This window comes from Equus quagga, chromosome 11, assembly GCF_021613505.1.
Source record: "Equus quagga isolate Etosha38 chromosome 11, UCLA_HA_Equagga_1.0, whole genome shotgun sequence".
Lineage (NCBI taxonomy): Eukaryota > Metazoa > Chordata > Mammalia > Perissodactyla > Equidae > Equus > Equus quagga.
This window is the reverse complement of record NC_060277.1, coordinates 112347664-112363474: the sequence shown is the minus strand read 5'-3', so window position 1 is coordinate 112363474 and position 15811 is coordinate 112347664. Positions and strand designations below refer to the sequence as shown.

At 53.4% G+C, this 15811-nt stretch overlaps 2 protein-coding genes across 2 annotated transcripts in view; one reads left to right on the top strand and one right to left on the bottom strand.

The window, feature by feature from the left end:
• DNAH17 (dynein axonemal heavy chain 17) overlaps positions 1-5396 on the top strand; it is a 117405-nt gene extending 112009 nt beyond the window's left edge. The window contains exon 81 of the mRNA XM_046677445.1: positions 496-5396. Coding sequence (XP_046533401.1) covers positions 496-743 — 248 coding nt within the window. The 3' untranslated portion in view covers positions 744-5396. The remainder of the gene's footprint in view (positions 1-495) is intronic.
• A 64-nt stretch (positions 5397-5460) lies between these two features.
• PGS1 (phosphatidylglycerophosphate synthase 1) overlaps positions 5461-15811 on the bottom strand; it is a 33617-nt gene continuing 23266 nt past the window's right edge. The window contains exons 9-10 of the mRNA XM_046676347.1: positions 10427-10575; positions 5461-5590 (exon numbers count right to left, since the gene is read on the bottom strand). Coding sequence (XP_046532303.1) covers positions 5471-5590; positions 10427-10575 — 269 coding nt within the window. The 3' untranslated portion in view covers positions 5461-5470. The remainder of the gene's footprint in view (positions 5591-10426; positions 10576-15811) is intronic.

Genomic DNA, 15811 nt, shown 5'->3' with positions numbered 1-15811 from the left:
ATAATAGCAGTCTGGCTAAAGACACGTAACAATTATATGTGCGTACATGTAATTATTTATACTGTGTGTGTACACATAGTTTAGACATTCCATATGAAGGGACTCTCCTGTAATTGTCAGCTGAGTTATGATTCCTGCCACTGAAACTAAGAAGGCTGAGAGATGAGGCTCTGAACACAGCCCGTGTAAACGACAGGACCAAGAGCCTTAGGCAGAGCTGCTCCTCGGAGCACGGCGAGACACCTGGGCAGTCACAGCGTGCACAGTCATCTACGGAGTCCTCTTTGCAACCCATCTTTAGCAATTCCTGTGCCAGTCCAGCACCTGGCCTGAGCTCTCTGGAGGAGGGGGGCCCAAGCCGGTGTCGCAGGGGTGGGGGTGCAAGGCCAGACCTCTCCCTTCCAGCCCCTCCCTTCCATCACAGCCAGCACACCAGACAGGAACCAGTCACCTCACCACAGGCCACCCTGACCCTCAGCCGTGCTGTCCCCACAGGAGCCCGCTGGGACACCCAGACCGGAGTCATCGCTGAAGCTCGGCTAAAAGAGCTGACGCCAGCCATGCCCGTCATCTTCATCAAGGCCATTCCTGTGGACCGCATGGAGACCAAGAACATATATGAGTGTCCTGTGTACAAAACACGCATCCGAGGCCCCACCTACGTCTGGACCTTTAACCTGAAGACCAAAGAGAAGGCAGCAAAGTGGATCCTGGCAGCTGTGGCACTGCTCTTGCAGGTCTAGCTCGCTCCCTGGGTCCTGCCTCGAGGCCCGGGCTCCCCTGGGCCAGATCCTACCACAGCTTCCAATTTACAGTTAGAAACCCAGCTTTGCAATTATCACTTATTTTTACAGGAACTCATAGTTGCTTTTTGTTCTCCTAAATCATCAAAACACTTTATAACCGTGCACATCTGGACTAGCCAAAGGGTGGAGGGCAGCCTGCAAGAGGGGTGCGGATTGGATCAAAACAATGCAGTCACTTAGTTGTGCCCGTTGATTCCCTTCAGCTGGCCTTCAGCTCGGTGCCTGATGGCCACCAGGGGTCTGACACAGGCTTGGTGGTAAGGCCCCGATTCTCAGCAGCTGGGACAAGCACCCCAGAAACCAAACCCCTAAATCCTGACTTCCTAGAGGGGTGAGTCGGGTTTACTCTTTCCCACAAGCAGCACATGGGATGAAGGTGTGGCACCACACCCTTGGCCAGATGCCACATGCAAACGACCCAGCAATGAGGGGCCAGGGCGTTCCCACAAACAGGAGCTGCCACCTCCACACAGACAATCCCCGACACACCTTGCCTTCTCTCAAGGACAAGAAAGCCTTCCTCAATGATGGGAATGGTCCCTCCCCACGCCGGGATCCTGAAGAACAAACCCATCCACAGAGATGCCATGTGTGTGTAGCAGATGCGCCTCCCCATCAACTGCCCACTTTCTGAAATGGCTGAGACAGGACATAATGAACACAGATTCAGGGACCACGTCAAACATGTGTGTGTCCTGGGAGGTCCCAGGCCTCTGATTTCCACACTAAATTGCTCAAGTCCAGAGTCTCTTTTTCCTACTGGGCAGCATTTTCATCTTCTTCCATCTCCCTCCCCTCCCCCTCGCCATCAGCTCTCACTTCCCACACTGGGTGGTGTCTGCCTCGAGCAGCCTAACTTGCTGCCTGGGGTGAGCAGGGGAAAGGGATCAGGGCTTATCAGAGGGTGTGCCCCATCTAAAAGTAGGGGGTCGCTGCTCCACAGCCAAGAAATCGTGACTTCCCAACAAGCCAGGCTTCCCAGCAGTGAACTGCAATCGGGGAGCAAGCAGTGAGGTGGGATGAGGAAGGCCGAGCCCCCCGTGCCTGCTGACAAGTCCCTCAGCCCATCTGTGCTTCAGGCCTCAAGCTATCCAGGGAGAGGGGGCTAAGCAAAACAACTGTGTCCTACAAGGAAAGGCAGTCCACAAGCACACACAGCCTCCTGCCCAAGGTGGTCAGCAACAGCCTGCCCACGAGCCAGCGGGGAAGGGATGAGAGGCAGCCAAGCAGCTGTCCCTCACTCCCTGGGCTCCTGCCCCAAGAGAAGCATCTGCTGTGGTGCTGGTCCTGGGGCTGCCCAGGGACAGACCTGGCTGAGACCTCAGGTGCCCCATCTGACTGGTAGGAGGTTGTTTCTAGCTGTATCCAGAAGGATCTCAGCAGAAGTGAGACCAGCGAGCCCCAGACCTGTCTGACTCTCCATGGCTGATGCAGGACATTCCAGCAAAGCGACTGGGCTGCCATTCAAGGAGGGTTAGGGTAGTGGGTAGACAAGAGGAGACGATGAACTGGAAACTCAGGGGCACAGGGAAGGCAGCTAGTAGGGCCCACAAACTCCAGATAAGACAGCCTTCAGAGGGCCCACAGGCTGGCACCCTTCATGTTTTTAGCAGAGTAAAGGGAGTCCCCTAGGAATACCTGGGCTCATTCTAAGCTCAACTTGATCCTGAAGGTTTGTGAAAACTTTTTTCTGAGTATTCTCACCCAAACCATGGGTAAAGAAGAGGTCTTGGAAGCCCAAATTCTGAGGCCAATAATTCACAATAATCCTGGGGCCCAGGGGCACTAAGAGGGAGAAGGAAAAACCTCCCTCAAAGCCTCCCTCCCTGTGGCCTGGAAAATCCGCCCCTCTGCGGCTCTGGTGAGGAAGGCAGGACTTGTGGCCGATGGGCCGGGCTGCTGCCAACCACCTCTGCTGGCCAGGAGGGGTCACTGCAGCCCTTCATGTCCAGGCTGGAGGGACAGGAGAGCCACTGCTCTGACCACAGGAGATAAAAGTGCCAGTGGCCACCATGCAACTCATTTTCAATCCCTGGTAATAACCACGAAACGGGAAGGTTTTCCAATTTTGCCTTTAGAGCCTGAAATAAAACAGTAATTTATTCCACACGTACATATTGTGGTTAGCTGACAAAATTATATCCAAACTTTCCAAGAGATGATTCACCTTTGGGTTGCAAACCAGTGATGGGGAAAACAGGGGGTGGGACAAAATCCGCTTTGCATCTCAAAGCACTGAGGCCTGGAGCAGGCCACTCTCTGCATCTGTCTCTCACTCCTGGCTGACTCAAGAGTGGGGAGCCTTGGTTCGGGGAGCACTCCTGGGTGGGAGAACCTGCCAGGACTGTCTTGAACGTAGCGAACAGAGACAAAGGGAGGAGCTGAGTGAGTGTGGAGGGAGCCGGCCACAGATTGCTCAAGCCAGCTGTGGCACAACGTTGACTCTGGTCCCACAGAATCTGTAGGAATGCACACGCTGTTTACTGAAAACCTCTCTCCAAACAGAAACCCAGTGCCCTGGCACATTCTTTTGGCTTCTCTGGTCTAATTGTCCCCCAGGACAATGTAATCACTAGTCTGAAGGCAAACAGTGCTAAGTGATGTGCTGCTGCCCCAGGGCAGTGTGGCTGTGGCCACCACTCCACCCGGTTCCCTAAAACCGGCAGATCTGCCCGGCTCTGCGGAGACAGGCTGCAGGCACTCTTGGAATAAGACAAGGTGCTCCCAGCACTGGAGCGCCCCATGCACACAGCATGGCTGGGTGGGCCAGACCAGCACGGCCTTCTAGAACCCAGGAAGGTGACTGTCGGAGCCACCAGCCCTCAGAGGAAGACACATGAGGCTCTTCCAGAGGCCACACGCAGGATGCAGGGATGGAAAGGATGGACTGCCATGCCCTGGGGCCGAGGCCTTCTCTCTGGAAGGCCTTTCTCTGGGCGAGGTTCAAGCAGCTGATGATGGAGAGACTGGGCAGAGACACACACAGGCAGGGCACCTTGGCTGTTGATAAATACACATGACGTGTTCTAAAGATGTCCTGCTGTGAGAAAGCGACACAAAAACCTTTTAAGCAGATCTAATAAAAATGAGGTTCATTCTTCAACAAATAAATTGCAAGGGGAAAAAATGAGGGAACCGGATTAAAAGAGATTTAGGTGACATCACCCAATCACTAGGCATAGACCTTATGTGGAGCCTCAGGTCGAACAAACCCAAGGGAAAGTCAAAGTGAAATAAAAAATATTTACAAAGCAATTGGAATTGTGAATATCTTCCAGGTATTTGATGATACTAAGGAATTCTTGCTAAGGTTTTAATCAGGTGTGACATTGGTATAATGTTTTGGGTTTTTTTTTTTGTTTAAGCGTTTATATTTTAGGGGGAAAAAAGCAATATACACATTTGTAGAAATATGAACATGTGTTATAAGAAACAGATAAAAGAGTCAAAAGAGGCTGCTTGGGCCAAAACCAAGGCTCCCCACTCTTGAGTCAGCCAGGAGTGAGAGAGAGATCCAGAGACAGCTGCATTTTGTTGGTCTTTTAGTACTTTACTCTCTAAATTTGTACATTATTTGGAAAAAATTAAAATACTGAAGAAAAACTAAATGATGACATAAAATACACTTTTTTAAAAAATGAGGTTGAGAGGAGAACCATGGTACCAGGAACCACGGGAACCCACACCGCCAACAGAGAGCCAATGCTGAAAACACACCAGCCACACACGCCTCCATTCTTGTCTGTGACTCTTTCTCTCTCCCCCTTCCCCACAAGCCAAAGGTCCAACCATTCCCATCCTCACCTCCCAGTGAGGGCTGGACTAGCAGAGCCTGGAACGGCCTAGGACAACTCCACCCAGAGCGCCCCAGGACACTGATCCCATGTGGGGCCATCTAGGGGTGAGGTCAGGGTCTGAAGGGATCTGGAACAGAGAGACCCCCATCTCTAATGGCAGCCGCAACCTGCCGGCCTCCTGGTGTCCTGACAGCCAAGGGGCAGTTCAGGTCAGGCCTACTCACGTCCCACTGTGGGACACAGCCAGCAGCTCTGGGTGAAGCAGCCACCTCCACCACTAACGGCAGGTTCCTTCTGAGTAGGTAGAGCGTGACCTGTTACCTGTGGCCAGCATGGAGCACATCACAGCTCCGTAAGTGCATGTCACAGAAACGTCAGGGAGCTGAGGCAGCAGCCCTGAGGTCGGGCGGTCTCATCCCAGCAAGCACAGCTGGCCAGGGCGGCAGGCCAGACCCACTCTCCCAACCAAAAGCGCTTCCTCCCCCCATTCCTCCTGCCTTCTGGACCATGTTCAGCCTCGAGAAGGGGAACGCGGAATCCACCTGTGCACCCCCGCGTCATGAGGCCCTGACCCCAGGGCTGCAGAGCACTGCATGTGCTGACCCCACCACGGCCAGGCCGGGCACTTGAGGGAGAGGCAGCACCTGATGGAAGGGGAAAGAGCTGCCTAATTTAGCATTAGGTTTCAAAAACTTTGATGAAGACCATCCATGACCTGAGACATTACACCACTCGGAATGGAACCAACAAAAGGACCAAAGAGCCCTGGAGCCCAGGAACCCCAGACAAAGCGGAAACCACCGCCCTGCTAGTGAAGTCCTGGGAAAACCATGCTGGGGCGGCCCTCGAGCCAGCACCTGTCCGTCCTCAGAAGAAGTTCTTGATCAGCGGAGTCACCATCTTCACCCATAGCTTCACGTGCCGACTCGGCTGCTGGAAGGTGGCGGAGGACACCACCCCTGACCTCAGGTACAGCTGCTCTTGCTCCTGAGAAAGAGGAACAAACAGGAGTTAGGGGTCTCCTCCAGCACCCGGTGACATGCCTGCTGGCCCCAAGCTCGCATGTCAAGCAGCCCAGAGACTCCACTGGGGCGGGGGGGCCAGGCCCCGCAAAACACTCCTTAGAAAAGCTAAGAACCTGGGCAGGCCCAGTGGTGCAGCAGTTGAGTGCACACGTTCCGCTTCAGCGGCCCAGGGTTTGCCAGTTCGGATCCCAGGTGCGGACATGGCACCACTTGTCAAGCCATGCTGTGGTAGGCGTCCCACGTATAAAGTAGAGGAAGATAGGCACGGATGTGAGTTCACAGCCAGTCTTCCTCAGCAAAAAGAGGAGGAGTGGCGGCAGTTAGCTCAGGGCTAATCTTCCTCAAAAAAAAAAAAGAAAAAGAAAAGCTAAGAAGCCCATGCTTCTAAACTTTTAAGAGCAAGCCATGTACACAACAGGCAATTTATAGATGAAGAAATACAGCTGGTGGAAAAAATATTTAAAAGTTCACCCTCACTAAATGAGACAGTGCAAATTAAAATGAGATATTTTTTAAATGAGACAGTTTTTCTTCTCCCAAACTGGCAAAACGTGGTTTTGTCACGTCACGGCCCCGTGCTGACAAAGGCCCAGGAGACACTCGCATGCTGTGGACAGAAAGGGGAATCGAACCACCTTTCTAGAGAGCAAGTTAGCAACAGGTATCAAAAGTTTTAAAAAGCTCCACTTGTAGGAGTTTATCCCAAGACAATAACGATGCACTCAGAACCATGCACTGTGAGTCTGTATACTGATATTGACCACATTTAGCAACATTTATAACAGGGAAAAACTGGAAACCACCTAAATGTCCAACAACCAATTAAATATAATAAACCCATATGACAAAACAGCATTCATCATGAGATAATCTTGGTTCTAGAAGAATACTTATTTAATAATATGGGAAAATGCACAATATATTAAGCAAAAGATGCTAGATATAAGTAATTTCATTAAAAAAGCAAGTTATACCTTTTCATACACACACAACAAAAGTCAGAGAGGGAATAATAAAATGACTTCAGTGATCATATCTGCATGAAAGGGCTAGTGTCTTCTAATTTTTCCTAATTTTTACAATGAACATTCATTACTTTCATATTTAAAAACAAGCTACAAAACATTTATATAAGCCTATCTTAAAGTGTGTTTGGCATCTCTGAGAGAAGAAACTTCTCTTTACACCCGCTGCATGCTGCCTTCGGTAAGAAGGGATCTGATGGAGCTTCCGAAGGGCAGCAGGCAGCAGGCAGGGGATGCGATTCTCACCGCTTCCACCACTCAGGGCTGTGAGCCCCTCTCTGAATCATATGTCCTTTTATCTGTAAAATACCGACTCTCCCATCCTATGGGGAGGATCCAACGGCAATGGCTGTGAGAACACTCTGTCCACTGCAGGACCAGGAGCACCAGAGGAAACCCCGGGACAACGCCGCCCCATCCCGTGGGGCAGCTGCACGCTGTCTTCTCTGGAGGCAGAAACGGAAGACGCGTCACTGGCAAACTCCTCTGACCCAGAGAGAACGGAATGGAGGAACACAACAGAGTATGTCCACTGCTTTTTCTGTCAAGGGTGGGGAAATCGAGGGTCTCGACTTCATTTCTTCCTGCACATTTTTCACACTCACACCCCTTTGTCGTGAAATAGGTGCTCTTGAGGCCAGGGTCCACGCTGCACTTCCAGACTTTTCCATCCCAGCTCTAACCCTCCAGCCTCCTAATTGCTTCTGCAAAGGACCCCATCCCCGGCTAGATGTGCCTGACAGAGGAGCCAGCTTTGGTCTCAGGGGGCTGGTTTGCAGAAGTCTCCACAGACCCGGCTCCAGCTTTATGTTTTCAAATGAATACACAGCCAAGATTTCAATTAAATTACCAGAAACACTTAACTTTCTTCATAGACTCCACAACAGGGATGGAGAAGGAAGTCAGCTGACCGAGGTTACAATGCCGTTCAAGGGAGTCGTTCTGGGGTCACAAGTGGTAAACCGTGCTCTCTGAACAAAACCAGGAAGCTTTCAGTTTTTATTGTACGTACTAAGTGCAGGGAGGGACTTCGGATTCTGATAAAAATATCTCCCCATTCCTAGTGCCCAAAGTGATACAAACAGGGCCCTTCTCTGGATCCCAAGGAGAACTCCAGAGGCAGCTTCTGAGAGCAGGGACCCGGGCAGCAGGGCTTTTAGGGACTTTCTGGGCTGTGGGGAGGTTGTGTGGCTGAGCAGTCCCAGGATCAGGCATCAGACGGGCCTCTCCGGAGGGTGGCTGCAGTCCTAGTATATAAGTATACAGGCAGAATTATCTAGAAATGCATTTCAAAGGCACAGAAATCAATGTGTCTCTGAAGAACGGAAGAGCTGCAGTAGCATGAACTGCCACCCTCCCACAATCAAAAGCCCCTGGGATTCAGGTTTGGGAAGAAAAAGAAAATATCCCAAATATGTCATTTGGGAAAGCAGCTCCTGACCACAACCGGCCCAGCTTTTCTCAAGATCCAGGATGTGGGTTCAGTCCCCTTACTCAGGAAGTGGGGGAGAGCAGCCAGTACCAGGACCCTGTGCACAGGCCTGGGGGACCTGCTCCCCCAAATCAACCCAGATGCAAGGAGACCTCGTCCTGGCCCAAGGCCAGTTCACACTAACGACTCTCTACCGACCCAGGGCAGACCCTCACCGACCAGGCATCTGTGGAAACCCAGCTCTCCCTGCAATGGAGGCAAAGGTTCAGGAGACTCGGCCAGTGAAAGCTGCAGGTCTGTACTTTCACACCAGCCTGGCTCCAAGGCCATCTGTCCCCTGCTGGAACCTCAGCTGTGGGGGCTTCCTCAGTCATTTGCTGGAAGTCTCACTATGGTAAGAAACCTGCTGAGCAGATCAGATTCTCCCGCTGGCCACCCAGAGCATGACCGCTGCCACTTCCTCTCGCCCGTCGTGAGCCCTTCCCGGCACCAAGGCCCCACTCAGGCACTGACAAGATTCCCAGATCGCAGGAGGCAGATCCCAGGGAACACGGCAGTTACCGTTTCCTCGTCCATCAACAAAGGCTCCAACAATTTCGCAACAGTAATTCCCAAACACTGGAGAATAAAAGCTTAACAAAGTCAACAGCTGAAGCTCCTGAGGGCTGGCCTACAGCAGTGTTATCTGTATCCCATGACTCAGGCGGGAAGCTGGCACCTTCCATGGAAAGGCTGTGTTGTAAAGGTCACTGGACCCCGAGCCTAAAGCGTCGTCTAGGTTCCACACACACCGCTCCTGCACTTGCCCGCTCAGAAGTCTGTCAGCACTGCCGCAGGTAATCCAACACGAAGACTCATAGAAGGGCACTAACGGACGCAGCAACTTTCTGTTATTCTCTAAACAGAAAATAAAATCCTCCTCTCATGGAAGGAGGGCCGAGACCACTGCCTTCCTATCCCAGTGAGGAAACAGGGGTCTCTCCCCTGCTTCTGGGGACCTGTTGGTGGGTCGCCAGCCGGCCAGAGGCATGGGGCTCAGGGTCCCCTACCCCTGTAACTCTCCAGCCCTGGCTTGGGAGAAAGGGCTGCTCTCCAGAATTCCAAATGGCTGAGAGCACAGACCTGACCAGACACTCTGAGAACTCTCCTCCAAGGAGAGCGGGAGGGTCCTCAGTGGGCCACCTGTGCTCGATCACCAGTCCACACCAACATGTGGAGCCAGCCAAAGCAAGTTTGGTTTGCTCTCAGGTCCCGTCTCCCCCACTGTCGGGAAGAACACCTGCCTCCTCCCTCTCAGGGCTGCAAGGAAGGAAGTCCTACTACAACCAGGAACATGAGAAAGACGGCACAGATATACCAAGACACTGGCGTTCCTGAAGGGAAAATGAGCCCACCTGCCCAACCGCCATCCCAACAGGGCTGGGAGACAGAGGCAGCCCATGAGTTTCTGCTGGGCCCCACAGGCCGCCCACCTCCAGACCCTGCGAACACACCACGAAAGGACCGTGCTCCTGGCTGGGCACTCCTCCAGGCACTCGCCACCACCTCCCGTATATTCAACCCCAAACCAGATCATTACCAAGTGAGACAACTGTGAAATGAAATGGAGTCCAAGTCAGCAGTGCAAAAGGACGGTGCACACCGCCTCAAGGGCAGACAAAGCCGTGAGCGGGAGGTCGGAGCCCCCAAAGTGCGTGAGCGCTGTGCATCATCTGTGCACCGGCACTCTGGCTTCTTCGAAGGTTTGGCTCTTTTTCTGGTCTCTGTCTCTACTTGCAAAGACACTGGCTCCCTGCATATCCTTTCTGCCTGGGGGGCAACCTTCCTCCTGCCTCTCCCTCCCCCAACTCTGAAGCACCTCCTTGGTCTTTTCAGAAATGACTGGAAGCTGCCTGAAGCTCTTCCCCAGCAGGCCCAGTTCCTGTGTAGCCCTGGCTCCTAACCCTCTGCACCCTTTCATAGATGATGTGCATTCTTAGAAGAGGTTTGGAACCACCGCTGTATTGCCATCCCAGTGAGAAAACAGTGTTCTCTTCTTGTGCGGGGAAAGCAAAAGTCCCCCAGGATGTGAAGTGGCCCCTGCAGGGGGAGGAGGCCGCAGCAGTCAGAGTGTGTTTGACTTCAAAGGATGGCCCAGCAATACCACCTTTTGTTTCTTTCATGACCAGCCATCCCTGCCATAGGCACACTTGTGAGGACTCTGGTACTTTCTGACTCTGCTCTCAATCCCTGGCAGGAGACCACGGCGAGAGTCAGCTCTCAGGGGACCCAGTGACACAGGCAGGCTGAGCACGCAGCTACACCCCCACTCACCCCAGGAAATCCCACTGCCCCAACTAACCTGGTGAAGCTGCTGCTGCAGGGCCCGGCTCTCCGTCACAATGGCAATCTGGGCCTCCAGGTCCCGGTGAACCGACCTGTACCCAAAATTAGGAGAGCCAATCAACGTGAGACAGGGCAGGCTGCTCCCTGCCAGGTACAGCCAGAGGCCTGCAGGGAAAAGGAAACGTGCAGACAGGAAATGAGCATAGCATCTGCTGGACGCCTCTCCACGCCTCGTCTCAACCTAAGAGAAAAGTGGCCCAGCACTGGGCTTGCGGTGATAAGACGGCTGCTGCAGCCCGAGAGGACAGGCTACAACAGGACTTGCTCTACTTGCAGACACACTGCCTCAGCCCCAGGTGCTGCTGGGGATCGAGGGTCTGTGGGGCAGCCTGGCACTCCAGGGACGGCTCGCTGAGATGGGCTCTTCTGTCTTCTGCCATACTGCACGCTGGGCCCTCTGTCCCCAAGCACAACAAGAAGTGGGTTCTTAAAGGGAACCTGGTGATGCCCGAGCTCAGGTCCTGCTCTTACATCCCCCCTCAATGCTAACCAGAGCCCCTCCCAGAGAGTTCAGGGCCTCTAATCTCTGCTCTCCGAACTGCCCCAGCCACATCCTGGCCATGGGAACTCACAGCCCACTCTGGCCAGAGGCTCCGGCACCCTTCCATGAGCACCAACCTATGGAGTTCACTTCCTACCTGCTTCTCAGGATAGAAGCTACTGCCGTGCTAACACGGTAGGCTAGGGAACAGCAATCCTTTCTATCTAAGCCAGCAGACGTGGGGCTGTGATACGGCGATGACAAAGGCACTTGGTAAGAACAAGTCTACTCCATTCTGTATCTACCTGAAGACAAGCTGGGCCCTTCCTACCTAGGGACACGCAACTCTCCCTATTTCAGGCTGCTGACACACCATAAAAGACTGTGAAGCCCAAAGGGGTGCCAGAAGTGAGAGTCCCTGCTGGGGACTCAGGGACTTCCGGGCCGGACAGGCCAAGTCCACTAGAGGCTAATGAAGGAGGGAACCCATGGGGCCCTGTAAGTTTCTGTCCAGAGAACTCTGTTTCCCCTTCTTTGCTAGGAAATGAGCCAGCTGCTACCACAGTCAGAGAAAAAGCAGGCCCGGGATGAGCAGCCATGTGGCAGTGGGTACTGCCTCATCCCCCTGCCCTGGGAACTCGCTGTCTCTGACAACACCATGGTGACATTTCTGTAATGAAGGTCTCTCAGAATCCTAAAATGTCATGTGACAGACAACAGGAAGGTCCTCTACTTTGCACCCTGTTGCCCCAACTCGGTCCCCCTCCCCTGAGTTACAGGGCCTGCTATCACAGGCCAGCCCCCATCAGAACTACTTCTCCTAAAAAGACCATCCCCCAAACCTAACCTCCCAAGGACACGTGCTACCCTGGGCTTCCTTCCTCCTACGAGGGCCCACATCTGGGCCTGACTTCTGTCCTTTTCTCCGCACTGCACCCTCACTGGCACCAAGAACGCGTGGCCCAGGAAACCCAGTCTAACGTCAGTGTGACCAAGTCGGGCCCACACTCCCCTGCTCAGGGCCAGCCTCCTCATGCCCTCCCACCACCCTCAGTCTCTCCTCTGCCAACAAGACCCTTTCACAGGGCCCACAGGCGCGCAAGATCATCATAAGTGAATCAACAACATGTAATATACACCAAGCTCCTAAAATAGAAGGCCATTTCCTAATTCTCACTCAGAGCAAGAGCATTTCCAAGAACATCTTGGGTAAGAGATGACGACGCTCTGCTGCCTGTTCCTGTAATGTGCTTGCCCCCCCACACACACACAGGGGCCACATCAAAGCCACTTGCTTGCTTTCGTGTATCGCTCAATCAACTGTACTGCCCGATCAACTGTACCACCCCAGCGGGCCACTGTTGTGCAGACAACCACGTAGCTCACCTTATCCCATCTCAAGAGACCACAGGGGTGGACAGGCTGGCCCCTGGCACACTGCTACAGATGCCCAGGGAGATGCAAGTAAAATGGCCAAGGCTTGTCTTCTACCGTAATGGCCCCCCATCTGCACTAGGCTCAGCTGCCCTCTCCCCACCTCTCCACAAAAGCCTGGAGCTGGGAGAGACGAGGTGAAGCCAGAGCTCCACCAGCCTCAGAAAGGCAAGAGCTCCACTCCCTGCTGTTACTCGTCCCACTCTTGTGATGCCAAAATCAGCCCCTTAAAAACACTGGGTCTGCTCAGTGCTACTTGTCCAGCCAGCTCTCCCAAGCCTGCCCAGAAGGGGCCAGGAGAGAGTGAGAAGCAGGGAGGCCTGATACCCACATGGTGACATGGGAAGGAACTTTTCCAGACCTGTTTTTCTTAATCGCCTCCCCCAAATGGAATTTTACTGTCACAGATACACAGTGCATCTGTTTGTGTAGCGTACATATGTATGTCCATCATAAGACGCAGATTTTCTCAGCACCCTCCCCAGGAACCAGGCTCGCCTCCCGGGGGCACTATCGCCCCGTCGGGAACGCATGTCTACACCTATCCCTCGTCTCCTCTCTCTTCCCTGCCACTTCTGCCTGGCTTGGCTGGCTTCCTCTTTGGCCTAGGTTGGACTTGAGGTGAGCACTCGGGATTAAAGGGGTAATGCTGGCCACCTGATGAGGCCTGCGATCACCCCACCAGCTACCCCTGTAGTCTAATTTGCACTGCAATCCTTCTCCATCAAAAAGAAGATAAAGACCATAAATGGCGAGACCAGCGCCTGTGGGTGAGCCTCAACAAGATGGCATTAGTGCAGTGCGGGAAGCCCAGAGAAGGGTGCCCCACGTCACTGCAGGCGGCCTCACATAGCACACGCCCCAGAGTGCTCCAGGTGAATGCCAGGGCCGCCAGGGACGACAGGCCTTCCAGATTCAAGCTCACCAAGTCAGGAGTTTTTAGCCATTGGTCTGTGCCCTGAGGACAGCTGGGAAGTCTTCATTTGGCAAGAGACCCTTCTGAGCTCTGGGTCAAACCTGCGCTGCTGCTCAGGACGCTGGAGTGAGCACACGCACAGGTGAGAGCCCAGGGCAGGGACTCGCTGTCGGGAAACACCACACTTCCTAGCCAAGCCATAAACCTTTATGAAGTCCCAACTCCTCTCCCCAGGGCCTGACCTTTGGGCCCAACATCTCTCCCATTCCAGGAACCACCAGGTAGGGACAGCCTTCACAGCAGGAACAAGAGCGAGGGAGTGCACTGAACACGGCAGTTCACAGAGCAGGGAGAGGCCCCGCCACGCGGGGTGCCAGGAGGACGGGGGCCTGTCTCTCACCACGATGTGCACACGCAGCAGGGTGCAGAACATGGCTGCCCATGGAGCCCCAAGACTTCCGCTGCTTCTCAGCTCTGACACTCCAGTCTCCTCTTCTGACAGTGGACACCCCGCCTCTGCTCTGCTGGCACCTACGCTCCCTCCTCCACGCAGGCCCAGCATCATTCTGAAGGGCGAAGCAGACAACTCAAAGGCTCCCCACAGCGCTGCTCACCGTGGCCTCTGAGCCCTTCCCCACAGGCCCCGGCCACCTCCAGTCTCATGCCCACTGCTGCAGCCCTCCTCACTCCACTCTGGCAGCTCCGGCCCCCGTGCTGCTCTTCAAGCCTAGATGGTCTCAGGGCTTCACATTTGGTTCCCTCTGCCTAGTCCTCTACTGTCCGAGGTCTGTGTTCCCTGTCACCTCCTCAGACGGGCCCTCCCTGACCCCCATCTAAAAGAGCCTGTTGGCCTGGATCCCCGGCCCTGCTTCAGTCTTCTTCAGAACCCTTTCCACTACAGTACTTGACCCTGTATTTGAACAGATTTGGCTGCTTATTGTCTGCTTCCCATGAAACCATCAGCCTGAGGAGGGCAGGGAGTCAGTCTGTCCTGTTCCCAAAGATTTCTTCCCAATGCCTTGCATGCTCTGGGCACACACACAGCAGGCATGCAATAAATATTTGTTTGAATAAAATAAATGAAGTGATAATAATAATGCCTCTTCCAACAAACGAGGATTGAATTAAGTATTAAAAAGCTTTGAGGATCTGAAGCAGGAGCTTGTGAACATTTCAGGTTAGAGGCCTTCTTTCAGGATCTCTCCAAGAAAAATTCAAACTTACGCACCCTGCCCTCACCTCCCCCACAATATTTTGCAATAAATTTCAGAGGATTCTCAGACCCCTATGAAAACAAGAGGGGACAGAAGACATCACGGTCCTATCCTCAAATGGATAAGCATCTGCCTGTTCTGACAACAGATCAGCACCAAACACTCCAAGAGGCCCCGAGGCTGGGGCACGCTTCAGTCTAAGGCGAGGAGTTTGCACAGCACCGCCCCCGGAGCACACCTGCCAGTCTCAGGTGAGAGGTGCCCACGTGGGCCCTGGGCAAACAGGGTGGAGCTGCCCCGGCTCTCATCACAAGTTCACCTTTGGGCACTATGCCAAACAGCCTATCGGGAAGGCAGTAAAAATAGTGACAATTCTTACAATGATTAACAGAGTCCTCTGTCAGCATGAGCCAGAAATCTCTTAATCCAGTGGCCCTGCCCCGCCCTAGCCACACACACTGCGCTAACACGAGAATACTGCAGCCAGATGACACCGAAATCGACATCTTAAAACTCATTTTCTGATCCTTCCCTAAAATGTACGCCTGTAAGCAGAGCCCGTGTCCCCCAGCATAGACGTGGCCCCTGTGTGAAGGGCTGGGGCTGGGGCAAGGCCTGGAAAGCTGCATGTTTCTTGCTCCCAGCAAGAAGTCCCCTGAAGTAGAGCACCTCTCCGCTCGCTTCCTGGCCGCGGAGCAGGACCTGAGAAGACACGCGAGCTGGGCCTGACGCATCTCAACGCGCGCTCAGCCTCTCCTCAAGCTCCTGCCTCTCAGGACCTCAAGAGGTTAGCTGGTTAGCACATGGTAGACACAGCGCTTACAAGTGCTCCCAGCCCCTGTGCCCTGCTCTTGACCAGGCCTAGGTTTAAAAGGGAAATCCCTGGATGCAACCAAGATGTCCTTCAGCAGGAGATAAATAAACCATGGTACATCCAGACTATGGAATATTATCCAGCACTAAAAAGAAATGACCTATCAAGTGAGGAAAAGACATGGAGGAACCCTAAATGCATGTTACTAAGTGAAAGAAGCCGGTCTGAAAAGACTACAGACTGTGTGATTGCAACTCTATCACCTTCTGGAAAAGGAAAAACTATGCAGACAGTAAAAATATCAGTGGTGACCAGGAGGTGGCGGGAAGAAGGGGTGGACAGGCAGAGACAGAGGATTTTGGGAGCAGTGAAACGACTCTGTAGGATACTGTAATGTGGATGCGTGTCATTACTCGTGTCCAAATTAACAGAATGTACACCACCAAGATGAGCCCTAATGTAAGCTGCGGACTCTGGGGGAG